Genomic DNA, 27,888 nt, shown 5'->3' with positions numbered 1-27,888 from the left:
CCGAAGATTCTCAGAAACGGTATTCAATGTACAAATTTAGTTCTGCGCAGGTTTAGACAGCGTGCACAGATAGGAGCTTCTCCCGAATAAGATTGAGGAATAAAGGATTGTTTCAGAAAAAGAAAATTACGGTGGAGAAAATGAGCGCGACTGGCTCGCTGCAGGACAAGATGCCTCAGTCGGGCAATAGATGGAGCCCGGTAAGGAATTATGGCCCTAATAGTGAGTTCAGTAAGTTTTGCTTTTTAGGTGGTAATTATACATATGAAGCATTGGAATCAGTTGATAGTATATGACGAATTGAAGTTGCTACTTTGAAGGTTGTGTCCTATTTGCAGCGCATAAGTGCAAGAAGCTTTTCTCGCCAGCATATGACGCGTAGTTACACGTCCTCGGACAATAAAGCAACTGCAAATGTGGTAAACGCCAATATTTTACAGTCAAACGGGTGAAACTGAATCAGATAAGTAACCATTTCTGTCAAAAATATAGAAGCTTCTATTTCCCTACTCCTTTTAATGAAGACGCTTAAATGTATAATTATTCTTGCTGTTCACAGTATTCCGGAAAAGATGGCAGTAGGCGATTATATAAAAAGGTTAAAGATACTCACATCGCACAGATTTCTTGTGCCAGGGTAACACCAACGAAGGCTTCAACTCTGAAGTGAGAGACGCCGACAATGTGGGGTAGTCCAACTGCACGTGTTCAATGAATGCTTTAATTCAGACTGGTTGTTTGTTAGATTTAGACTAAGCAGAGACTACGATTGGTGCACAGCGTAATGAGTCATCTTTTGCCATATGTTTCAATAAAAGAACAGCGCTGGCTTGGAAGAAGGCTCTTAATGTAAACTCTGACGGATGCTCACAATAAGCTGATGCTCAAAGGGAAGTAGAATATCAATGAAAACCGAGCATAAGTTGAGTTCTCTTTCATGCCGAGTGGCCATCTCCTTCCTCTCCTTCTAAAGGGGAGCACAGGTCGATATGCTATTTTGGCAACCAAGATATTTCCAGAATAAAACTTGTTGTTTATATTGCAAAAGAAGTAAAAGTATAAATAATCATTCTTTGATAAGAATTTGCAAACAAAAAAACCGGTGACATAGACCAAAACTATCCTCAAGCGTGAACACTGATACAATCATGACTGATGTATTTGAAATAATCCGTATCTATTAGTCACAGTATTAGCTGTCTTATTTTAGCCAATAAGAAAGGCCTCTCCAAGACGGCATCCTTAAACGTCCTCAAAATAGTACAATATAACTTGACGTTGCCGCTAAAGAAAGCTCAAAATGGTATATAATTGGCCCATGCATTTGGCTACTGCGCTTGAACACTTAAGGTTGTCCTAGAGATTCAAAGTTTCCACATATGGCGATTGCGAACATATTCCTTAAACGTTTACGTTGTTTTTGATGTAAAATGCAAGAAGACCGACATACTTTTACCATTAAGTACTCGAAGTTCTCGGCTAAATGTTTAGATTGGGGCTCAACTTGCCCTACCGTCTTTCAACAAAACCTTTTTAGCGAGAGCACTGAAATTTCTCGTATCGGCGCCTCCGCCCCTCTACAGCACTCCATTTTGCTAAGACTTTAATGCAGTCCGTGCCATGAATTTAGAAAGGAAAAACTCGATTAGAGTTTTTGTACCGTGGAAGCTCCTCAATAACAAAATTCGTAATATTATTTGAGAAATGTTTGAGAGCACGCAAAGTGAGACCTGCCAGATGAAATAGTGCGTCCCACTTAGAGCTCATACACAGATTTTACGGTCTTGTCTCAGCAATTAAATATGACACTGCGTCATTCCCATTCGCCATGGAAGAGGGACAACTTGAAATCGCCTCGATAACTCCATGCTGTAAACGCCACGAGTGCGAGGCGCCAGATTACAGCTTTGGGTTGCCTTTTTACCTGTACTCGACCGCCAGTCAGGCCTCAAAAATAACCAACTGTGGTCGTAGCGTCCGCTATAAAGATAAAGATTATTATCACCCCAAATAGCTTCATGAAACCAATATCGGCGCCCACTCTCACATCAGCTAGCCGCTGGATATAGATATGATGAAGCGGTTTAATGAAATACTATCTTTATCACCCCGCGGAATACACAAAGCGCATCAACCAAGGCGCTGTTGATGGAGTTTTTAAATTAGCAACGACCTTTATTTGTATCAGAATCGTACGGTGCCCTTTGTATAAAAGCACAGCTGACGACTAGATTTCCAGTCTGGAAAAGTAAAAGTAATTTAACAATTTAACAACTTTTAACCATTAGGAACTCTTATTAGCTATTTGCTGCGAGACGATACTTTAGTCAATGCTGTACCGAAGACTGTGCTGAAGAAGACTGGACTAAGGGCAACCGACCTTTGTCTTAGAAGATGGACGAAGCCATCTGAAAACCGCAGAAGACAAGCCAATCTAGAGGTAAATAAAGTTTTTCACTCACTCGCTCACTCACTCACTCAAGAAGACTCTGCTGAAAAGGTATGAGAAAATTACCCGATTATATAGTAATATATCAGCACGGGTCATAGCGGGGATGATTCAATTGTTTGGGTGATGTTCTTTTGTCACGCGCTGACCTCACCTTATGCGCCTGGGTTCCTTGAAAGGCCTTGACAGCGCCTGGTGACGGGTAGATGCCCTCATGGTGCAGCGACAGGGCAGCTGGGGAGGAAACCGCGTCTGGAACCGCCTCGTTATGAGGATCCAGGATCCGCCCTTCTTCCCTGGTGACCGGATAGTTTGGTTCGGGCGTCGATGGCCTTGTCTGAACAGGTGGCACTGCAACTGAGGGGACCGATGTATTTGCATAAGCACTTCGATGAAGAAGGCTGTGCTAAATGTTTGCTTTTTGGTTATTTTTGAAAAAAATCACATCTCGCCTTGCTACGTGTAAGGGCCCGATATTAAGTGCAGCGGCGAGTTTCGAAACCGATGGGACAGGAAGTAAAACACGCACGCACGCACGCACGCACGCACACACACACACACGCACGCACACACACACACACGCACACAAACACACACACATGCGCGCGCACGCACGCACGCACGCACACACACACACACACACACACACACACACACACACACACACACACACACACACACACACACACACACACACACACACACACACACACACACACACACACACACACACACACACACACACACACACACACACACACACATGTATATAAAGTTTTCAAGGCAACCGATTAATAGTATTAAGTTCAAAGTCACGCTGAAAAAAAAACCATTTCTACACTTTGATAGCAGCGCAACCTTCCTCAAGAATGCCTTTACAGGGCGCTCGGGTATCTTCTTAAAAGTTTTACTACCAATGACCGCGGATGGAGTGCAAGGAAAGTGGAATGAAAGGGAAAACTAATGAGAGGGGTGCAAAAAATAAAAATAAAAACAACCAGGTGGGGTGGTTCATAATCTAAAGAAGGAGACGGACGTTTCGATGTGTGTACACATTTGCGTTAAGTGCAGGTATCTGCGGAGCCTCTGTACTGGTGCGGTGCAGCAGCACTGCACAAGTGTAGCGTGAGGCAAATGAAAAACACACACGTCTTTTATCTGCCTTATGTTAGACCTGTGTCGTAGTGCTACGTCTGGTCCTCCGCGACTGGGTCGGGCGAGTGTGAAGCCGAGCAGGCGGAGAAGAAGGCTGGGCGTCTGAAGGCGATGAGGGTTAAGCGGCGCGAGAGGCCGAGTAAATGCGATAAAAGCAAAGTGGTAACGCCGATTATCGCAAGCACGTTCTACTGAAAGCACGTTGGGACATATCTAGTTTTAGGAAGCGGTGTCCGAAAATGGCGGTGACGTCATCGCCTGGCAGGTAATAAGAAAAAATATAATAACACAGGCTATTTGTGTTTGTGCGTGCGTGTGTGTACATGAGTGTTTATGTGAAACATTATTGCGTCATGCCCTTTAAATGGTTTTGATCCCAAATGGGGCTGCCCATGGAAGGCCACAGTGAGCACCAATTCCACGTTCCAAAACTTCTGCATCCTATCTTTAAGGGTGCCATTTGCTTTATGTCATTCATATTACACAGGCCACTAGTTGCCTCTTTTCAAGATTTCATATAACTGTTCTAAACTTATTCATGCAATAATAAATTCTATCTTTGTTACTATGGCAAGCATGGTAATTATGCAGTACTGGTAGGGAATATGCAGTAATAACTGTTCCGCTTTACAAGTATGTACTGAACTACCTCCAAATCTTCCTTGGGCCATTATTATTCGACACACACCACCGAAATAAACTTTCACACCAACATTTAGGAGTCAATGTGGTTCAGTCTACTTATTATAGAGTTAGGAATAAATTTATCTTGTGTTGCTTAGTACAGATTACAAGGTAAAGGAATAGTGGTCAATGTTGCACACGTGATGGTTAATGCAAGTTGGGCAGCCCCGAAAGTGCTATATTCAACCCATGAGGGCAACACGTAGGCCAGCCCAAATCGGGATCGGGCTGGCCTCCGGAAAGCCCCGTCGGTACAATTCAGGTACTGGAGGGGTTAACCGACATGAAAATTAAAACTTTGTTCAATGGGGCGGCACCCCCTTGTACAAATGTAGGGCCCATTAGTCATTTTGGTATGCTGCCCACATTTGTCTATCTGGGCCGAATTCGGGCAGCCCTCTTTGGGCTGCCCACACGGGTACGAATTGCGACCGAACGGGACAAAATTGTGCAGCTCATGCGGGGCCACTCTGGGCACGAGTTGTAAATCCCATGTGGGGCCCGTATGGTCTGCCCGCAGGTCCCAGCGCGGGCCCCCTTGTCGTAGCCCCCTTTGTGCTACTTGGGAAGGCTTTCGCCTCATCGTGCTTTAGCGTCCAAAGGGCCCCCTAAAATGTTTTGTATGGTGAAAGCCATTATAAGCTCATGAGTTTCCGTCCGCGAGATGTCTCACACTTTACGAGATTTCGCAGGATACCGCGAGATTGTGGCGCCTAAACCTGGTGACGAGGTCGGCCATGCTCGGACGTGACACCTCGGTCATGATCTCAGTCCGGTCATGACCGATGACTTCACCACGAGGTTCGTACATATACGAAGCTGAGACCGCTCTGCTTTCAATCCAGGCGTCCATTCTGGGACTTTCATTTGTCACTTCCTCGAGGCCGCCCTCCACAGCACACAGAAGCATATGCAGTAAAGCAAGAATCGGCTGCGTTGAAACGATGACTTTTGCCTCATCGCCCTATAGTCGTGTAAAGTGCCCCCTAGAAGAATGTTGCTGCGTTAGAATGAACCATGAACGAAAGTTGCTGCTTCGCCACCTTGCGGTACTATGAATGCACACCAAGCAAGAAAACGCCGTGTGGACTGCGTAGCACTTGACACGACCCTTGGTTTTTCTTCTTGATGAGCTCTAATGTGAAACACTTATATACCAAGGTTTCCATTTTGGTTCCTATTCTATCCTGATATTTCTTGAAGTGGGCCTGAAACTAGGGTACCGTAGTGAAAAGAGACAAGGTGCTTCTCAAAAAAGGTCTATCGCGTACAGTCCCCAGACTGTACACGAGCCAGCTGCCGCTGATCCCAGCTCCTACAGCGGCTTGAACAGAGAATCTGAATAAGCCTTTTAATGCCATCAGTATGCTAATATAAATCTCAAATCGTGCGTTGTCAGTAGCTTGGGTGTCTCAAGACACGTCTTACCATCGGTGCTGTAAAATCGGGTTCGAAATTGAGCCGGTATCTGCCCTGAGTACACACCTCCGGTTGCTACATTCGTCCGCTACTTCCGCATTGATGTTGGGGTTGGGGCGAAGACTCAAGGTGGTTGAGTGCTTGTAAATATTTACATTGCAATTAATGATTCACAACATGGGAGCGAGATTGCGTCTCATACATGACTCAACAACACGGCTTCAGCACAAGACTCTGACCAGGCGTTCTGGGCCTGTCAAGCCAGACAGGAGCTTTTTCACCACCACCACCATCTGTAGCGGGGAGGGCAAATCTAGCGGATGTGGTGCTGTAATTTGTCGTGAAATTACAATGGCCAGAGCTTATGACTGATAGCACCTTCACCATCTTCGGTTTGACTATAGCCTGACTACGCCCACTACTAGAGATGTATTTTTCACAATTCTGCAAATTGCCTGGTATCGCTCAAGCTGGTGTCGCATCATCCCTACAAGGTTCCTAACTACTTCACCCCCATATCTACATATCAGCGCCCAGCAGCTCTGGATCTTGAGAGACGGAGCAGGTCACTCTGTTGGGATCTGCGTTACGCGTGGCTGCGGCTTTACCAGAAAGAGCGGAGTCTGATGTTCCTACTTTGCCATCGGAAGACCCAGGTTGCAAGCTGGTTGTACGAGTGCCTGGCGAGTACAAATTCAGCAGTGATGTCTGTACAGGATATGGCGACCCGAAACTACTGCTTGGTCCGGGGCTTGTGGCTCCTGCGGCTGAGCTCCAGACGGAACCAGGGGAGTACGACATCTGTACTTTATCGTGTTGAGCCCCAGTGTGGATGCCACATGTGCCAGTGTCCTGCACCTCAGCACGCGGTCGTGGTGTCTGCCTCTCTACTGGTGAGAATGAACCCTCGTGAATATTTGAGCTTGCCGTCATCACGTCTGAGCCCTTCGTAGGAATACAGGCACCCGACGTGCGTTTTTTGCAGTCGCGGCTTGAAGCGAGGAAGTCGGACGACCCAGTGCCCGGAGTGCACCTATCGTGCACGCACACTTAAGATTTTTTGTTGGAGTTTTCTGTCAATTCAGGGTATAATAAATACGCAAAATCTTCTAGACGAGTTGCCTGAATGTATTTTGTAATCTTTTATTTGTCCGAAAAAGTTTCCGTGGCGCCAGTTCTTTAGGAACTGTCGGAGATAGAACGAGCGAGGCAACACCTACCGCACATTTGTAAAATACTGAAAAAACCAAAAGCATAAAATAAACGTGGAAGCTCGCACAAAATCAGAGGCTATAGCAGAAAAAAATGAAAATATGCGGATGGGGCGAGCGCCCTAGGAAAATAGGATGAAAACCAATTAGAAGAAAAAGACAGCACGAACGACGGGCTGTTTTGAAAACAAAATAATTAGGAAGCACGTAAGAAACAAGCTCGGATTCAACGAGTCGGGATATCCACCCGCCTTAGGAATGCGCCATTACGACGGAGGGAATTATCATCATCGAACGGAGATATGAAAACTGAAGAAAACAGAAAGTTGGGAAAAACTTTATTGAAGCGAAGCCCCACTTACCGCATGCAAAGCTGAAAGTCAAACTAGACTTGAAAATTACCTCTAATGGTATGCCCGCTTGGAAATCAAACTAGCGCACTTCAAAACAAAGACACAGGAAGAGAACGACAACACAACGCTGCGTTGTCAGCGTTGTGTTGTCGTTCTCTTCCTGTGTCTCTGTTTTGAAGTGCGCTAGTTTGATTTCCAAGATGATGTACCAACTAGCCCGTTCTTCCACCCTTGCATGGTATGCCCGCTGCCGCCACAGTCGTGCGCGCGGTATAAAAATATGGCCGTGGTGCTTCGCAGTCACGTCCCCCGCAGCGTAGACCTGCGTTCCAACAGCTCGTTGTTGTTGTTGCGACTGTAGGAAGAAGGAAAAGAAAATGCACGGGCCTGCTACCGGCTCTGTAGCTGAGCCACCTTTGCTGCCTCGTGCAGACAGAAGAGAAAATAGAGAAGAAAGAAAAGGAAGAGGGACAGAAAGACGCGCGTCGCAACAGCCTTCGTCCACCACCGAAGAGGTGGTGGGTGCAATGATGACCTATAACAGATATAAACTCGGTGGCTGGCTAGTGGTACTCCCCTGATAGGGCTGGGACAGGTAGGCCACCGCCGCGTGTGGGGGGGGGGGGGGGGGGGGGCTAGCCTGCTACAGAATTTTATCTGTTGTAGGCCGTCATTGCAACCACCACCGTTTCGGTGGTGGACGACGGCTGTTGTTACAGCGCGCGTCTTTCTCTCCCTCTTCCTTTTTTAGAGCGCAGCTCTTTGGCGTCCGTTCCTGGGTTTCGCTTCGGCATCGGCGTCGGCCTCGTAACGAGCTCCGCCCCCCTTTCATCCCCCCAGCGCTAGCAGCGACTGATTGATACCGCTGGATGCCGCTGACGCCGCTAGAGAGTCAAGATAACGTGACTGCATAGAACACCGTCGCCGCCATGCAGAAAGAGGAGGGGAGGGTCCCCCCCCCCCCCCTGTTTCTGTGTGGCGGATAGGGTGCTCTTCAGTTGCTGACGCGCCGGTTATTTCACGTAGGCCCCGGCACGTCGACGAATACGTGACCACCTTCCCACGGCTAGACCTGGTTCTTGGCGCTGCGGAAGCGAGGGTATCATATTGTTTGCGTCGGCATCGGCGGCGTTGTCCCTGAAACCAACTCCGCAGCTGGGGTTGACTCACTATCGGCGTCAGCAGCATCAGTCAGTCGCTGCTATCTCTTCCCTCCTCCCTTTATCGCGTTGTCCGCTTGCTGCGCGCGCTTCTGCCCCCATCGTTTGCCGCTGGGGGTACACGCCGCCCCCCTCCCCCCTCTTCCTGCGAGTCTCCGGTTGTCAAAGCACCGGCTCGAACTTAATTCCTTTCTTCGCTCCTCCTCCAATGCAACCCCTGTGCGGTGGCAATCAGAGAGCCAGATCGGTGGCGGCGGATCTGTATATGTGCACCGCCCGAGCCGAAATTGCCGCTGCCGTTCGCCACTGCGAAATTATCTGCCAGTTCTTTCTGAGCCATGAGCGAGACGAAAAAATTCTGTGATAGCGCATACATGTGTTGCTCGATTTCTTTGTCTCAATCTATCGAAAAGGTGAAACAGCTTATTGCTGCGCTCAAATTTCGCATTAGGAAGTAACGTAATCGTCGGTAATTTTTTTCTTCTCTATTTTCTCTTCTGTCTGCACAAGGCAGCGGAGGTGCGCACGTTAAAGATCCCCAGGTGGTCGAAATTACTCCGTAGCCCTCCACTACGACTCCTCTTTCTCTCTTTCCACTTTCAATCCCACCTTCCTCCCTTCCCTTACGGTGCGGTTTGTGAGACAGTTATCACACCTTTCCCTTCCGATAAATAAATCAGGCAGCGGAGGTGGCTCAGCAACAGAGCCAGTAGCAGGCCCGTGCATTTTCTTTTCCTTCTTCCTACAGCCATAACAACGACAACACGTGCCGCAAGCGGCGTTGACCTACCAGTCTTAGCCCCGTAGAGCCAGGAACAGCCCCCCTTCACCATCTCCGCTCGCTCTCGTCAGTTGTGTTACTTGGTTCGCCCTGTGATTGGTCATATATGTGGTGCTCGCCGCAGAGAGGAGGAGAAGGGTAGTTTGCGCACTGCGCACGCATGCGCCGCCGAGGAGGGCTGACCGAGTGGAACGGGGCAACATCTGACGGCATCCGCATGCTATGCACATGGCAAAAAAATAGGCTCTGCATAGAATGCCGGTGAACGTTACAGCGTTCAATGGAACGCTGGTTGGGCTCGATGTACCGTTCAGTCGCCCACAGCCAAAGCTTTCACTCCCCATTTGATTCAGCAGCATTGAATCCCTGTAATGTTTTTCTTTTAGAGCACAGCTCTTTGGGCGCCCGTTCCTGCGTTTCGCGGAGTCACCGTCGGCGTTGTCCCTCGTAACCAGGTTCTGCAGTGCGCTTGCGCGCGCCGCCGCGGAAGACTGACCGAGTGGAGCAGGAAAGCCTCTGCAGGCATCGCATGCTCTCGGCATAAAAGTGGATTCAACCTAGAACGCAAGGGAACTTTGCTACGTTCAACTGAACGGTGGTAGTGTTTGATGCAACGATCTGTTGCCCTCACCGCCAGAGCCGAAATTCGTAGCCGCGTCCGTTCGCCCCTCCGTACCATGGAGGAAGGAAAAAAACAAATGAGAGGCCCTTGCCATTCCCAATGCATTGGAGAAAGTCTGGCGGGAGTGTTGTCAAAATGTAGGGTTAGCCAAGTCGGGCCATCAGCAACGGCATCGCTGTTGTATGAAAACTCGGGCCACTTGCAACAGCATTGCTAGGGGCCCGAGGTACGTGAGCGTCACGGAGAAAGGAAATGCGGAGGGTAAAGGAGGAGGAGGAGGAGAGACGTTGCAGCATCGAGTCACACGGCGCGGCCGCGAGGCCGTGCCGGCTTCAGAAAAGTGACGTCAAGGGCCTCAAGTTTTTTCCTTCCTCCATGCTCCTAATCGCCTGCTAAGGAAACGGGCATTTGTAGGAGCCGCCACGATCGCCTAGCAAGCCAGCGCCATCCTGCGAGCAGCGGTGAGAGTATTGCAGGATCGCTCCGGCGTAGCCGGCGGAGGAGTGGTAGCGTAGCCCGAAACTGAAGGTATCACAAAAGAAAGCACGGCGACAAATGGCTATTCCTGTTGAAATTTATGCTTTAGAAGTTTTAATTATCAATTGTGTTATTTTGAACGAGTAAGTAGGGCGCACTTATTGAATCAGGACGCGTGTATGACGTGAAGGAGATGATTTCCGGCTCCTCAGGAAACGTTGAACGGGCAACCGCATTGCCTTTTTAATAAAGACCTGTATTAAATGGACTTGCAGTTCTGGCTGCTTTTACAGAGTGTTATGGTATGACTAGTACGGCCAGTGGCGTATAGCACATATCAGTTATCGCATGGCGACGCGGCCTAATTTCTATGTCTCAACGCTGCGGTACCCTAACGTTCTATGCTTGGTCGACTGTCAACATTTTAAACAGTGATTGTGGCTAAAAATGTATCTGAATGCAAGCTAAACTGTTTATCTGCTCATTCGCAAGCCCTGAAACGGTCCCATTGAGAACACAGAATGATGCATGTGCCGCATACTTGGTCGCATAGGCCACGATGCCGTATATAGTTGCCGCGTATTTAGCATATTTATACACGAGAATTCCAGGGCTTTGTCTGGACCCCACAATTTCCCCAGCGTCATGAGGCTGAGTGCGGGACAACAAGAATAAAAATGGTATAATTTTAACGTAGTAAACAAATCGAGTCGCACGGACGAAAGCGTTTTCGCACAGATGGAAGTTGATGCATACGATAACGTACAATGAAGAGAGTGAGAGTGTGTTGCATTATGCGCGGGGGGTGGATTGGCTGAGGCGATTACTATGGGACTTGGCCCCTATGCCTACGAGAAATTCCTGAGTTCAAATTCGCTCAGATTCGACGGCGTTTTTCCTCCACATGTGCGCATCAGATGCTGCATGAAAGAAGACTCGTGAGATTTGACCGTGTTATGTGTAGTATGCTAAAAATTGTGAGTATAATGGGGCTATTGTGCTAATCATTCAGGAAATAAAATTTTGATTGCGAACCAGCTATGTCTGGCGTGTTTATGTAGGTATAGAAAATGTTGATCGGCGAAAATGTTAGGAGCACTTCCTCCCTGGCGTTTTCTTACCCTCCATGGCGCCATCGAAGCACGAAGAAGTTCAGCGGCGGGCACTTTTCCGGCTTCGTTTTATAAAATTATACCTTATCCTTTGGCGTTAGCATTCCAGAGCTGGACGCATCACCAAGCGCACAATGTCACCATTAATAATCTCATTCCATTGCCACGATCTACTACTATCTTAATATGCACCCTAATCCAAGATATAGAGCTCAACGCAATAGCTTGACCTCCGAAGTTACACTGACAAGTGGGCTCCTATACGTGGAACAATATCTTGCTTTCGTCTCGTCGATGCAGTAGTGTGTCTCTGCGTGTTGTATTGCAACTTGTCCTATTTGAGAGAATAGAAGTAGTTCTTTACTCCTTTACGACTCGGCTCACACGAAAATATCTGGTCGAAGCTCTTCAAAAGGTATGTTTGTGGGCCTCAGCATCTCGCTCGGATAAACAAACCTGATGATGGCGCCGTGCAGTAATAAACACATGTAGACATATTGGATCGGGTCTGCTCTCGTTTGCATTTTAAAGTAATGCACCTTTTGTTAAAATTCAAATCAAATGGTACCTGCACTGAAATTACTGCATGGTATATTTTGCTCGAGGCGAATTGCCCGTTATTAAGTATAACTTTGGGCTCGTACACGCATTTTCAAGCTCTTAGACTCCTAAAGCAGTTTGGTAATGCAAATGTTATCCTAAAACATGCTTTCGAGGAGGGGTGCTTCAGAATAATATATCAGCGACTAAATGGCCATATAATAAAGACGTTTCAATCAGTCCAGGGAGAAGCATTCTGACGATTGATATATCCCAGCTGCTCAGTTCACCCCTGACCAAACCTCATGCACTTCAGCGTATGGCGGTGTATGGTCCGCAAAATTTAAGCATGATAAACGGCGCAGAGCAGAGTTTCAAAATGTTAAACCACCCTGGCTTTTTAACGCGCATTGATATCGCATAGCACAGGCGCGCATTGCTGGTAAACTTGTTACAAAAGCTGCCGCCGAGACCGAGATTTGATCTCGCATTCTGGGACGCAGTTGTTAAGCGCCGTAACCCCTACACCACCGCGGAAGGGCGTATCTTAGAGTGTAAAAATGTGTTTGTGCCTTCTTTATGAAGTGGAGGCTAATTGCGTTGCGGAGAGAGATGTTATTTGCGTTTGCAGCAAACACATTGTTTTCTTGAGAATTCAAGCCGAGCGGATAACCTGGAAGATTCTGGGACATTTTTGAGAGCGTTTATGGAGCTAACCAGACTACTAACCTTTTGGCAGTGCTCTGCCATTCTAGAAAAGTAATCTTGAATCAATACGCAGTGATCACTAAGCATTAGCTGAAAGCCTTTTGTTTTGTGGAGATTCAGCGGCAAGGTTATAGTAATACCGGGATCGAAAAAATGCTCGCCCGCTTCTCGCTACTTCGGGGTGCTGCGGACGCCTCCACAAAAACATCTAAAAGCAAAAAATGTATTGGTACGTTTAGGGATGTAACCAACAACCTGAAGAAAGACCGGAGGATATATCCGCCACCGGATAGATCCCTGAGTAAAAAGCAATCATACGACTGGAGCAGACTCCAAGCTTGAAATTTCTTTTCGCCCCTGTGGAGGAGTTGGACGGGTGCCTGAGGGCGGAAGAGGGACGGTGCAGAAACTGAAATTTGTAAATTTTGCGGCCACGTGGCAAAAACTCAGCGATTCGCCATCCGCCTGGTGGCCGAGGCTGAAGACCTCTTCTCCTAGACGTGGCCGGGTGTCCTCTGGCCGCGGTGCGACAGACTGCCTCCCTGGACGCCTGCGTGCGGACCCGGAGGGGGCTGCCGCGCCATATTCGGCGGAAATAAATGTTCTTCCTTCTCCTCCTCTAGGCAAACTTCACCATGTGCTACGAGCTCAACCTCGATTAGTATGCGAGGCTTCCATTTAAAATAAAAACTTTTAGGAGGTACAAAATTCATCTTAAAATAATAAGGCGAAAGCCTTCAGGGTTAATTCTACTGCACTGTTTATATGAGAGAACTCTTTTTAGATTTTTTTAAGGACGTCGCTTTTGCAATGTCTGCATGACCGCAAAGGTTTCTACTGAGTCAAATGCTTTTTCGTAATCAATGAATGCTATGTATTACGGCTGGTTGTATTCCGAGCATTTGTTCGTCACGTGGTTGATAGTACAGAAATGATCGATAGTAGAGTACCCTTTCCGAAATCCTGCTCGATCTTTTGCTTGGTTGCCGTCTAAGGTTATCCTACGGTATCCAAATAATCATGGTACCCCAATAATCGAGTGGGGTAACATGCGGGCGCACTAGTTGTTTTGCACCTGTATAACCGATGTTGGACACAGGGTGATTTAATGTGGACAGCGCCATTTCGGCTCAACGAGCACCCCACAGCTCACTTTTAGGTTGAATCTGCTCACAAATATCCACCAAGTGACCTGGATTCTGCAATGTGAACTAGACCAAGCAACGCCATTATGGGACCCATGTAGCAAAACTCAAAGTTGTTCTTTCCACGTTTTCCTAGTCGGGCATGAATGCAGGTAATATGATCGTTGCCCCAGCCACCATTGCCTAATTGGGACCCATTGGTGCCTTGCATCCCGTGTTACGTTCGTAATTCTAATTTGTTGTGGTCAGCCCGGCAGCTTCGTGTCACCTTCCTTAGGCAATATCTTCTTGCCAGGACGTCTGGAAGCACGCTGTTACCAGGCGATTACATAGACGAAGTAAATGCGCCATTGTGTTGTCGGGTCTCGGTGCACGTTGAAGAATGCTATTGAAATGAATTTATTTCTAGTTCTCCTGTATGGTGTGTTTGATAAACAAGGTAGTTTTGTAAGATTCAAGCTCAAAAACATCGGAAAACAGGCGATGACAGATGCTCTCTGCTCTTTTTCCGTGGCATGATGTAGAGGTCTGTAAAGCAAAAATAACTATAAATAGAAATGCAGTCATAAATCCCTGATATCGCATTAGGTATGTTTCGGTTTCGTTCACGTTCTGAAAAGAAGCGAATGAAAATGCATTCCAAAATTTAATTTTTTGGCCCTCATATCTCTACACCCGCGCTCGCGGGATCTGAACATGTATTTTTATTTCTTCCTTTTAAATATTTAATCTCTATGGACTCTAATTCGCTGTTTCGCTGTTTTTTTTTTTCTAATTGGTTCCTCTTAAATTTTTGCGTGGGCATTTGCCCATACATTTATATCCCATTTATCCTTTCCTGCGATAAACTAACGTACGGCGCGAGCTTTTCCTTGAACATTTTTTTCAGATGTTATGTTTTCCTGAGAGTTTTACAACAAAGTACAACAAATAAAGCAAGAGGTGCTTGATAATACTCCGTTCATACTGTCAGCCTCTAAGGAATGGTCTTCCTGTAAACGTTTGCGGCAATAGAATGTGTTAGAATATAGTTTTTATTAACCTGTTCAAAATGATTGTTTTTACCTATACAATCCCATTTAGCGACGATTTAAAAAAAAAAACAATTTCTTCAGTTCGCGCGCACAGTAAGCGCACGTTTGCACGCGTGAGGAAGCAGAAGAAGAAATATCGGCTTCAGCACCGTTCGACGGCTGCTCCGTTCCTCTAACAATGGCAGAAACAACAGTGACAAAGAACCCACCCTTAGGAAGAAGGAAAGCGGCAAAGGCGACTGGAACCCCCTCAGGGCTCAACTTGGCAGAAGAAATGTCGGGAGAAGGAGAGCGCTCCCGTCGCCGACGGCGCTCGGAGCGAAGGTGGTCCTCAAGAAGCAGTGACAGCCAGGAAACGGATATCAGCAGACGCGGCACCAGAGGACAAACTTCGGACTCTCTTCATCATGCTGAAGTCATGACAGTAGCCAGAAGTGATGATAGCTCCATCACGCCAGCTGGGCAGCACTCACTACGGCTACATGCGGCTGCCTCGGCCACTGACACATCAGACATGCCTACAGGGACTCGCCACAGCAAGGAAAAAAAGGTGGATGCCCTTCATCCCAGCAAGGACTCACCTCTGCTGCCAAGTTTGAAGAGAAATGCCGGTTCAGTCTCACCAGTAGTGAAGCAGACACCATGCCCACATGTAGGGACTCCGGCCACTGGGACGTCCGACGTCCCTTCTAGGAGTAGCCACTGCAAAGAACACAAGGTGGACGCCCCTCATCATACCGAGGGCTTAGACGGGGTGACCAGCGCCAACAGCCAAGCCGGTTCAGTTTCACCAGAAGCAAGGCCGACACTACGACCAGGTGCTGATGCACCGGACACTGACAAATCTGGCACCCGAAGTGGAGCGCAGCATGACAGAGAAGAGCCCTCGCACTCCCGTCGTTCGGTAGACGGTTCAGCAGTGGTGACTACAAGCGCCGGGACAAGCACCAGTGTTGTCTCGCCACGGCCTGGGCAGATACCGCAGCTAAATTTGGACTCGTTGGGCCCTCGTACGACCTGCTCGCTGCATGGATCTTGCGACGGTAAAGTAGGAAAGTCAGACTCAGCTTTTCCAGGTGAGGCCGCAGCCACGCTTGCGACAAATCCCTGCAAAAAGTCTTTGTCATGTCCCAAGATTCAGACCTCTTAGGAGCTGGTACGTAAGGATAGGTGGGCGAGCAGGTTAGAAGAGGTGTGGTAAACTCACAGCTGCAGATGATATTGATCCCTGAAACGTAAGAAGTAAAGTGATAATTTGGTTAGTGGTTAGTGGGATTTAACGTCCCAAAGCGACTCAGGCTATGAGAGAAGTCTTAATGAAGAGAACCGAAAATTTCGACCATTAGGGGTACTCTAACATGCACTGACATCACACAGCACACAGTAGCCTTTCTTTTCGCCTTTACTGAAAAGCAGCCGTCGAGGCCCGGATTCGACCCCGCATACTTGGGAACAGTAGTCGAGTTCCATAACCACTGCGCCACCTCGAGGGATTTGATAATTTGGTTAACGAATAAATAACAAACAAATTATGCACAGCCTCGTTAACACCCATGCTCGCGAACAAGTGTCGATCTGGTCGGTTACAGGGCCACATATTATGACAAGGCCTTTGACGCCCGAACGAGGTTATCCAGTCCTCATTGAAGAAGGGCACCTCCTGGGTTCTCGCAACGAGGCGATGCCGGACGTCGCTTTGGCCCCAGTTGTTCTGTCGCCGCACCCGGAAGACATCTACCCATCACCAGGCGCTCTCAAGGCCTATGAAGAAACCCAAGCGCATAGGGTAAGCTGCGCACGTGACTACAGAATACCCCTGCTGATATTGTGCCGCAAAAAGAGTGATTTGTTGCTAATTTTTTATCTTTCGTCTTGAGCTAAAGATCACACATTGCCAAATAGCATTGACTGCATGGTTGCCTAACAGAAGATAGCTAAGGTGTGCTCATAATGGTAAAAAATCTTCTTATTTTACTTTTACTTAACCAGGCAGCGATTCAAGACGCGGCGCCTGTGTTTTTATGCAAATGACAGAGTGAAATGTTGAGGAGAAAGTTTGTTTCTAAGTCGATAACCCTATTTTTCAATGACATAAATGCAATCGATGCAGCACTCAGTATATTGCACATAGTGGCATCTATAGTGCTTTATTGAATAGTGATGATTTAGCTATGTCTGGTAAGTAACTAATGGAGGATGGTACGCCGATGCTGGTCTGATCACGCTATAATCGGCGAAAATTATCTTCTATAATCGCTTCATTATGGCTATCATCCAGACCTGCTTGCTGTCTATTAGCGATGAAAATACAATATCGCGAGTGAAGTCTGCCTCTTCACACTCGTATTGTTTAGGGCAGAGTGAAACGGTATGTCGACGCAGTCGCACTGGATGACCATGCAGCGGTCCAAGCCGATTAAACTTTCTTTCTTAAATAGTGCATGTGATTGACGCAATGCTACACGATACTTGATACAAAGCACTAAAAGCTGTGTATGACCTCTGAAGCGGAAATCACTATTTCGTTTTTCTGCGCTGACTTTCCGTGCACTGGAGATTTCTTTTAATGCTACATTGCAGTGGATGAAATGGTTTTAATACAGATGAAGACTTTACGAACGAAAGCTGATTGGAAGCTGCTCGGAGCACAGAACTGTCTTCGCGCGCCTTCTTGCTTCAACTCAAAATCATCAGAAAGCCATTAGGTAGCGTAACAATTTCCCCCCGGCAGGCAATTGTCATCTCGAGAAAATTAGGTCGGTCGACAATGGCAGCGTTGCAGGAGAGCCACATGAACGACTTGTGTCTTGCGGGAACAGTGGTTAACCGCGGTCACTTTGGCGATGACGTAATCACAGCATTCCATCCGTTCAATGCTATGAAGTACCCATCGTATTTGTACAGAAACATCATGTACAATTCTCGCTTGCGGGTAGGCATCCAAAGCCAGACGAAGTTTGCAGGAGCTTAAGTAACGGCACGATGACGTAGCTCGTAGTGGTATTTCGCGCGGCTTTGAGAGGCCAGTGTGTGTACGCGGGCTGTAAACGGGCTTCTTCGGCACGGCATAGTACCTGGACCACCGACGCGTTATCGTTTTGGGAAAACGGGAAGATGGTATCAAGGAAAACGCAGGGAGATCCGGCATACAGCATATAGAAGAGAAATTTGCCGTGTTGCAAGCGGACCTGACATACGGTAGCACTGCGTCCCATTTGCGATGGTCAGACGAGATGTACATGGACAACATGGCTTTCAGGGTGCGGTTGGTGCACTCGGTGAGACCGTTGGTCTGCGGGTGATGCCGCGTGGAATGTCGGTAGTCTAATCCACAAATCCGGAACATTTCTTCCACGACATCAGCAGTCAATTGCCGTCCACGATCACTTAGTATAACACGAGGTGCGCCATGGTGAAGAATAGAAGAGTGTAGAAGGAACGACAATAGATCAGCAGCCTTTGCGATAACGAGACCAACGGTCTGGGCGTGTCTGGCGAGATAATAGTGCAAAGGTCCATCCCATGATGGGAGCAGAGTGAACATATTGTTTTAGAGCCCAGCTCTTTGAAGCCCGTTCCTGCGTTTCGCGTTGTCCTCGCCATTGTCCCTTGTATCCAGCCCCGCAGCCGGGGCAGCACGCTGTCCTGCCACCACCGTTCGCCACTGCGTGAACTCCTCTCCATGTGCGAGTTTCTGATTAAGTAAAAGATATATTTTGGACGGAGGAGCTTTTTCTTACCCGGAGAGCATCAATATCTTTTTCTGCTATTAATTCAGGTACACGATCGGTGCGACCGTATTCGGAATATATAAAGCTCACTCATCGTCTCTAAACTTTTCGAGATGATTTAGGTTAAAACTGTTATGCCTTACGTGGTTAAGGGTATAATATCTGTAATAGAAGTATTTTATGACAAGGTCTGCATCAGAATGTTAACAAAAAGAACAGCTACAGAGGGCGTTGATGCCAGTATAAGAAGCTTAGACGCTGTCTCTAGAAAGATCTTGTTGAAGGATGGCAGGGAAATTTAGCACCAAGAGAACTATTTAGTCGAGAACCACTCTGTCAAAGATATCTCGGTCTTCTACTATTTCTTATCAAAGATGACGTGAAACTAATTTTCATGCTTAAGATCGCTTGGTATGCAAATTTCGAATTTCCGAGGTGACGTAAAAGAGTTATAAAGCGCAGAGAAATTGCCTATAGCAGCAAAAGAACATTTTTCAGCTTTTCTTAATCGGTAGTGTCAAATGGTATGCTATTCTTGGGCAGGATATTCAATCATGCCATTATTTTATCAAAATGTGCAATTTTAAGGACAGTTTCGTATGTATAGTCCCTTTCTTTGTCTATATCACAAGTTTCTGGCAAATTGTTACAAAGTAGGATTGTTTATATTGTACTTCTTTTGCGACGTAATTAACAAGCATTATTTTGAAAATGGCTTGGTCGCCAGAATAAGCATATCTTGACCTGTGCTTCTATTTGGGACGAAAGGAAAATGCTAAATAGCATGAAAGAGAACTCAACTCTCGCCCATTTTTCGTTCCTGCAGCGTTCCCGTAGATCATCAGCATGTTGTGAGCATCCGTGAAAGGTTTGCAATAACAGGCGGTTTCTTAGCAAACGCTGTTCATCTAGCGCAGTTATAAGAAATCAATAATTATGCTGTCCACTGTGGTAATAGCGTTTCTTTGGGCCAAATTTATCGAATACCCGGCCTAAATAAAAGCGTTCTTTCATCTGCAGTTGGACCACCTCACTTTTTCGACGTCCCCCAATGCGGATTCGAAGCATTCAGTAGTGTTGGCCTGGCGCAAGAAGATTGTGCGATGTGAGTATCTTTGATATTTTAAGACGAAAGCCTTTTGCTGGCTCATGGCCGAAATCTCGCGCCCACGCGCGAGATCTGGGTGCGAGCTTTTAGAGCGCAGCTTTTTAGCGCCCGTTCCAGTGTTTCGCGTCGTCTTCTTTGGCCCTCGTAATCAGCTCCGTAGCCGCTGAAGTGCGCTGCTCTATCACAGCGTTCCTAGCGCCATTTCTCCGGCATGCCCAAGCCAAAACTCATAGCCGCCTCCATTCGCCACTGCGTGCACCCTCTTTCTCCATGGCGGTGATAGCGCGTGGTGTTTTCCGGTTGCCGAAGTGCCGGCTCGGCGTCAGTGCATCACGGTACCTGCATTCCAAGCAGAAACACAGACCCCTGTTCACTTGACTCGCTAGCAGCGTCAGCGGCATCAGTCGCTGCTATCTCTTCGTCGTGCAACGTTCCTACGCGCCTACGCACTGCCTCCCATCCCTTGCTCCATATTTACCATTGGAATGCGTTCGCACCTACGGGAGCATTCTTCCTGGTGGACGTAAGCGAATCAGCGCGCAGAACCTGTTCTCGTGGCTGCACCCTCTGCAACGGCCGCCGTCGACTTCGGTCGCCTTCGCTTTGTTGCGAGTACATTGTTGCAGCTGTTGTCAGAACAAGCGTATCTAATGGCAATAATATTTGCGTTTCTGATACAGCATAACCAGATCATGAATCGAAGCGAACACATGTCTTTGAAGCGGCAGAGTTGCGTTTGAAAAATCTGCCGATGCCGAGCGCAGCGCGACAGCATGTCAAGCGAAGCGAGTGCAAGTGTCTCCAGTCTACACTAATTCTGGGGCTCGCTGGATATAATACATATAACGTAAAAAAATGCTAATAAACCCTGTTCGCACATCGGTTGTGATGCGGAACCATTTGCTAGTTCCAAATGGGACAAAAATTGTGCTTCGAATGCCTACACTTGTCATGGCTCGATGCCGGGTTTCGTCATCTTGCTGTCGACGACTTATGCAGGAACAGCATTGAGAATCATGTAAACAATTCACGTGAAGTGCTTTTTAAGCTTAACACGAAAGAAAGGCTTGTGACAGAAAAGTTATTCCGAAGCTTCTTTTGTGAACGGCATTCACTGCTTCTGTAAAAGTACGCTGGAGAACATCAATGCATTCAACGGAATGCTGGTTGTGTTTGATAAGGGACGCGCGATGTACTGTGTTCAGCTGCAAAATTCTGGCTTCCGTATTTCCCCACTGCTGATTCTGCAGTGCTTCCGGGAGTATTGCGTTATCACCGACAAAGCTCTTTTTGCAATAACCTCAACGGCAAGAATAATATGCATTTTACGCGTGTTCAGAAAAATGGATGCACAATGAATAGGATGTCTTTTTTGGTAGAACTGATTATTCACCAGGTTGAAAGCACCAGTCTCACTAAGATATTAGAGTTAACGATATTTTCAACTCTTTTATTTCTGATGGAAGTGCAGGGTACGCGTCATGCGAGCGTGAAAATCTTTTAAACTTTTAAAAACAAAACCGCTGTAAAAGATGTCGTTGCCTTTGATGGAGCAAGATTATTTTTATTTACAATCAGTCGACTCCAACACAATTTATCTATAAATGGCAACCAGCGTGCAAAATTTACAGAGCTCATCATAAGGATCATCCTTGCACGTCAGCCATACGTTGACTGAGAGAACTGGTCTTGCAGTCCGCAAGTCGTGACGACCGTGTCCACAGAAAATTTCCGTTTTTTTAAATATTTTTTTTTGCTCACTCTCATTTGAGCGATGTTTTCTTTACTTTAATAGAAGAGACATCTGGGGGAGTTGGTACGCTGACATGATGAATAAACAGCTATAAGAATAAACAGAATAAAGATATATAAAATATATAAACAGATATTTTGGATGCCCATCCGGAACAAATTAACCGGGAAGTCATTGAGGCCAGGCATATCATTCGATTAGTGAAGATTGTGTTAGTGAACCGTCAATCGCTTTAACAGATAATGAGGTTGGGTTTCATGAATGCGGTAGGTGTGCTGGGCCATCATGACTTGGTTTTTTGTTTATTGTGTGGTTTTGTGCGGCTTGGCTTGGATACTTATATGGTGTGTTTTTTCAATTAACTTCAGTTGCGAGCCAGCGCCCGTTTTGTTTGTTTCGTGATCTTCGTCGTAGTCTGTAGCGCTGTTTATTCATGTTTTCCTTACATGTAAGTCAATCTGTAGTGGCCAGACACACCGGAGCACGGCTAGGTACATCGAGGAACCATACAAGCTTTTGAAAATCTTCAAATTAAGGAAGTGTTACACTGTTGGGATTGAACAGTATAACAGCAAAAGCATAGTGCCTCTCGAGTGCGGCTAAGCAGCGCAGTAAACTCACAGCAAGGCAAGGCCAACAAATAAACCCAAACTTCATTGATATCGATTGCACCGTGCGAATTTCTATTCGATATGAATGTACAAACAGAGGGCCCATCATGTTTTCACTCTGAAAGAACTCGGTGTTGTTTGTTCACAGCAGTTAACGTTTCACAGTAGTTGATTTCCGTCACAGTAACTGCCTCACGTTTCCGACGTTTCTCTTCTTCCTTTCATTCGCTCTCTCCTACTGTGCAGTCGGTGGTGAAACTCTGCTAGAGTTCATCCCCCTCACCACGATTACCGACAGGATAACGCAGTCGCGGGTGATATACTGCGGCCTCGGAGCCATCGTAGCCCTGGCCTGTGTCGGTCTTGTGGTGATGCTGTGGGCCACGAATCCCCGTCACCGGGAGAACGAGTGCGGCAGCGTAGAGTGCCAGAATGCCCGTGCCTATCTGGACTACTTCCTGGACAAGACTGTAGATCCCTGCGTCGACTTTGCCCGGCACGTCTGTAACCGCTGGATCATGGAGAACGTCGACGGCGCCACGATGGCTGAGAAAGCGGCGCGAGACTTCACCAGTGCGCTGCAGTTCGCGCTCCTGGAGAAAGCCAGACGTCATTCTTCTAGTAAGCCTAAAAAAACAATATAGGCACCATCTCAACTTGAATCAAAATACAATCGTTTTCTGTGTAATTGCAGATGTACGCTTGTTTATAGGCAGTGTAGCTTGTAGCTCTTTTCATTCCAGATCGCTCGGGAGAATCCAGGCACAACATTCCTAAAGTCTGCATTTAGGATCGGCATTGCAGATACCCGCGGCACTTTCGTGCATTTTGCACAATGTGCCGTGTTTGGCCTTCAGTACATTGATCGGGTTGTTTGGCATCCTTACTTCCCGTCTTCATGTGTTTTGCTCTGCTCTACCTAGTATTCCTTTTTTCCGACATTAGCTTGCGTTGCATATGGTCGCCCATACAGGGACAATGTACACGTACAAAATCTGCGTACACCTGCAAAAAAGGACAAGGGTAACATTGAGACAATTTGGTCTTGGTATTTTGTAATAGTTTTTGTTGATATTTTAATTGTGTTTTTTTTTTCTCTATAACATGTCACCTGCGGAAAATTGCATTTCTTACTTTGTATACCTCCCAAAGTATTGCCCCTCGCACATTGCAGGTATAAGTATAAATATATAAATATGGTAATAAATATATAGAAACACATAAATATAAATATCTCACACTCTACGCGTTTGTTGAAACAAGCTTTTAAGTTGTCAGATGCATAAAAGAATAAAGTTGTTGACATTTTTGTCGGAGTGAAAGCGCTCAGATGCCAGTGAAAGTCCCACAAACTGTCGAGTCTATTTCTTTACCAATTATTCAGACAAAGCTTTTTTGTGCTAGAAAAAGCGCTTCCTAAAATTTTCATTCACGTTGGCAATGGCTGTGGCAGAAATAACATGCCTTAGCACGAGCCCTATTCTTTAATTTTGTTTATCTTTATTTTTAGCTTCGGAAGCCGACACTCTCTTGGTGAACGTCTACGATAGCTGCATGCAGTTCCTGGCCTCCACGCACGATGTCTATGTACAACAATTCGTAACCACAAACCAAGGAGACATCGACATTCTACGGCTTACAAGTACAGCTGCTGCTCTTCGGCAGGTCGTTCTTTTGTCCTTGCTGCGGGGAATCTCCACACTCTTCAGCGTCAGGGTCGTGATGCACGGCGAAGGAGGCCTGGCCCTCTACGTCTCTAGAGGCAACAGGTTAGCAGAAAAGCTTGCTGATGCTTCTCGCAATTCCACGCTAATTGATTACATCAGAGAGGCACTCCTGTTGGCAAGTAACATCACAGGCTGGGGAAATGAGTCAACGATTGAGGCCACAATACGCGATCTGTTAGTATTTGACAGCCAAGCCTCTTCAAACGAAGAAATCTTTCCGATGACACAGACGGTGAACGCCTCGGAATTCGCCTTGTTTGTGCACGAAGAAAGCCCTCAGGTTTGGCTCCAGTTCGTCAATTCACTCCTGCGTGGAAATTTCACGCTAAACGAATATTCACCTGTAAGGATCCATCAACTCGAACTTGTTAGAGCAGCTGTCGACTACTTTGCAAAGAATTTAGAAATTGGGCTTATGTATATATTGCTGCACATATTAGCTGAAGTTGGGCGATTCTACTACAGAGGCACCTTTTCTAACAAGGCAGAAGTATTATGTCTCACGGCAAGCCAAGACATTATAGGGCCCAGTTGGCTTAACCTTTTCTCAAGTCTCACAAAGACATTCCTTCCCACGCGGCCACATGTGAAGAACATTTTCCACGGCGTTCGAAGGCTGTCGTCGCAGCACTTGCTAGAGTATGGAATGGGTGAGACGGATTTGACGAATGTGCTTGCTGCTCTGAAAGGCATTACCCTGATAGAAGACTACGACCTCGTGGGTCCTGAGCCGCAGGTGGATAGCTCCGTCGTAGATCCCGTGAATCCCGTCGACAAGTTTCCTGGCAAATATGCGTTTTTAAAGGCTCTCGAAGCAACGAGACGTCTACACGAGCCGCCTTCCCTTACAGAGATCATCATCAACGAATCATTCTTCACGGCCAAGACCACATATTCTGCCCTGCTGAATGCCATTCTACTTCCGCCTGCAGTGCGACAACATCCACTGATGCATTCGACCAGAGTCCCTCTCGAGTTCGACATGGGCACAATCGGCATTCTCTTAGCTAAGGAGCTCTTACAAGCGAGTCTGCCAACTGCCAGGAGCAGCAAGACATGGTACAAAGAAAACGTCGATAGGTTTGTCGAGTGTGTGCAACGGGCCTTAATGCGTAACGCTAGTATGTCTCTTCAACAAAGACTCGAAATGTTCTCGTGGGCTCGCGCTGTTAAGGTCGCCTATACTGCCATGATGCTGATGTACAGTTCCAATAAGGACAAAGACGACTTCAAGATAATCTTGTCCGCAGCACAGCAGACTTTCTTCCGTAGATTCTGCCTCATGACCTGTAGCTCCGCCGATGGGGGACTCGACTCTCGGATACGATGTCTCGTGCCTCTCCTCAGCATGGTTGAGTTCGAGAGAGCATTCGGATGTGACGCCTCCCAAGGAGCAAGTCTGAAACACTGTGCTATCTTCTTAGGATTTTAGGGATGTATTGTTGTTTAGAACCAAGGAACCTTCTTCACCAAATAAGATTTTGCCTGCGTAACTGATTGAAGTCTTTGTTTGAAAATGTGTGCGAGTAACACACAGGTGAATACAGGTGGCGATGGAGGAGTAGGAACTGTACCGATCCGTTGTGAGCTCTCCTCCATTCTCAAAAACTCCTGTATACAGTAACTGCGCTTGCATTGCGCGAGATGTGAATTTAACGCGTTTTTTTTTTCATTAGCGTCACAGTTGCCGCCTGGTGTTCTTGACTTATGTGTAGTGCCCTTCGGCTTCCTCTGTGCATTTGCATGGATGATAACGCGTGTCGTTCCCGTTCGCATTTTATCTTTAAACTTATAAGCAACGCACCTGTAATTAGCCAAGTATTCGAGTCAAGGTCTGGTCGATTTTGTATAAGGATAATCTATTGTACAGCATTATCCAGTGCCATAAAGCAAGAAATGAAGTAAATGCGTGTACATTTAAAACGAAACTCATTTTGGCGCTTTTTGCTTTTTTTTCGTTCTTCACATAAACAATAGGACATGCAGCGTATTAAGCTTAATTTTCGATTGAATCTTTTTAGGACTATTGTTTTGCGATAAGCTTTGTTACATTAATTAGCTTCCCCAGTCCTCTCTGAAACGAAGCTCCAGTGTCATCATCACATCATGGCGTTGCAAATTGTAAGCGTTGGATATTATGGTGTAATTTAGTTTGAAGATAACAACTATTAAACTTATAATAGATATTCATTGTAGATAACATGTGTTTTGTTTACACACAGCGATTGTTTTTCAAACGTGGTGCAGCTGCGCGGACAGCATTCACATTCGCCAAAATGCCGTTTTCTCACATTATATTATTTTCTATTTCATGCATAAGGCTTGCTCTGAGTAGCAAGACGAAATCTGCTATTCAGTCATACCGCCTGTCGAATTTCAGGCACAAATGTGCGACATGGTTGCAGAAGTTGTCACCTGGTCCTCATATGGACAAAGCTGGTGTATACACTGTTGTTTCGGTGTCATCTATTGTTTCCTTTTTGCTGCTCCAAGGCCGAGATTTTAGCGGACTCTTAGAGGCGTAAGGTGGAAAATACGCGTTCGTGATAAACGACATTCGCTACGCGTGCGGCGTGCGTATTTCGGAGTTATGTAGTGTGTTCGTGCATTAATGTTCCGACTCAACTGAGTGCTTTAAATAGAATGTTGCTTTAAAGCACCTTTGAAATCAGGTAGAAAATTTAGAATAAAATGTAAAGGAAATTTAAATATTTTCCGACGCGGTGTTGCTTTTTGAACTAATAGACTAGTGAAGAATTATATGGGTAAGCATTCCTAACACCTACCAAAATATTTCACACACTGACTTGAATGTTGACTTAAAACTGTCACACAGTGCAACAGGAAAAGTTACATACCTTCAGGCACAAATGTCCAATCACTTTACCGCCGTAAATGCGCAGAACAAGATTGCACACAAAGCATAAATAAAAACATAGCCAGCGCTCTGAAGCCCTCAGTGGAGAAATACGACAGCGTATGATTTGCTACTGCTGTAGCGACGTAAATGGGTCGACAGTTTTTCTTTCTTTGCTCTCTGGCGGGATCGCTGAACATTACGATCGCGGACCTCGCCCGCAATTGCCCAGAGGTAATATGTATATGGTACTCTTACCTAGGTTAAGTGAACAAAACAAAGCATAGATAGGCCAGGATATACACAGCCAAAGCTATACGTGCAGTGGGTTCGACCCCAGCCAATCGCAACTTGATTTCGACATTTTCACACTGACGCTTGTACGTTCACGTACCTTGGGTGTTTCCGGCACGCACTTAGCTTTCCGCGCTTCCTTCTTACGTAAACGGGCAGCCACACTATAGGCAATGACTTTGGGGTCTACAGCAGCAGCTTCCCGTAGGCTCAGCGTATGCCGCTGCTTATACACGCGGCCACCAGCCGTGTCTTCTTGCATTGATATTTCTCAAGGCAAACGGCCATATTTGCCACGGCGCCGCCGCTAACGGCGAAGTGCTTAGGAAGTGGGGTGCTAGATAAGTGTTGACGTCACGCAGGGCGCTGCGCGAGAGAGGCGAAGGCTGAGCGAACACCTGTGACTCGGAGCAGCTGATTGCCATGGTTACGTCGCATGCGCAAAAGTGAATATCGCCGACCGCCTGAGTTGCGCTGCTGACCTGCCTGGTGTAGCTTTTGCTACAAAAGCGGTATTGATTGTAGTACATGAATACGACGATGTTTGTGGATAGCGTCAGAGTATGTGGCAGTTGGAATACAATGAAGACGACGATCTTCTGCAGAGCATTAAAGTTTGTGTCAGTTTAAAGAGTACGGCTGTGGCTATAGTATGCTCTCGTGCATGGGCCATACAAGCTTATCTGTTCATTTGGCGCGGTTTGGAAACCCAGCCACGTCAGTGTTCTTTTTTTTTTTTTTTGTAGCGAAAGCTACATTGGCCACGAATTTGCGATTTCGCTGTAGTGGTGCTCCGAGGAGTCAGAGAAAGGCCTAGCAACCGGTTTAGCTGGCGGACGCCGCGCGCTAGCCGCGGAGCCGCCACCGCTGTTTCGTATGACGTCAGACCTGGTCAGACCGCTTGCCTTACCGTCGCGCTCGCCTTCGCTAGCTTCGCGAGTTGTGTCGCATGCCCGA

The 27,888-nt window shown here is 46.8% G+C and overlaps 1 protein-coding gene across 3 annotated transcripts; it reads right to left on the bottom strand.

The window, feature by feature from the left end:
* Window positions 1-617: 617 nt before the first annotated feature.
* LOC146173721 (uncharacterized) lies at window positions 618-27,888 on the bottom strand. Of its 3 annotated transcripts, none has more exons than XM_084583709.1 (3): window positions 27,032-27,888; window positions 2,604-2,800; window positions 618-698 (listed from the first exon to the last, which is right to left on the bottom strand). In XM_084583709.1, the coding sequence occupies exons 1-3, from the start codon at window positions 27,191-27,193 to the stop codon at window positions 656-658; spliced, it is 402 nt and encodes a 133-aa protein (XP_084439835.1). In that variant the 5' UTR covers window positions 27,194-27,888; the 3' UTR covers window positions 618-655. The 3 variants fall into 3 exon arrangements, with proteins under 3 accessions (XP_084439835.1, XP_084439836.1, XP_084439837.1); XM_084583710.1 differs by lacking the exons at window positions 618-698; window positions 2,604-2,800 and adding exons at window positions 21,335-23,058; window positions 23,694-23,809 and having other exon boundaries at window positions 27,032-27,875; XM_084583711.1 differs by lacking the exons at window positions 618-698; window positions 2,604-2,800 and adding an exon at window positions 21,335-23,058 and having other exon boundaries at window positions 27,032-27,875.

Source organism: Amblyomma maculatum, chromosome 11 (genome assembly GCF_055883805.1).
Source record: "Amblyomma maculatum isolate TAMU_Amacu chromosome 11, ASM5588380v1, whole genome shotgun sequence".
NCBI classification, from domain to species: Eukaryota; Metazoa; Arthropoda; class Arachnida; order Ixodida; family Ixodidae; genus Amblyomma; species Amblyomma maculatum.
Note: the sequence above shows the minus strand (reverse complement) of the source record. Positions and strands in the feature narration are given on the sequence as shown.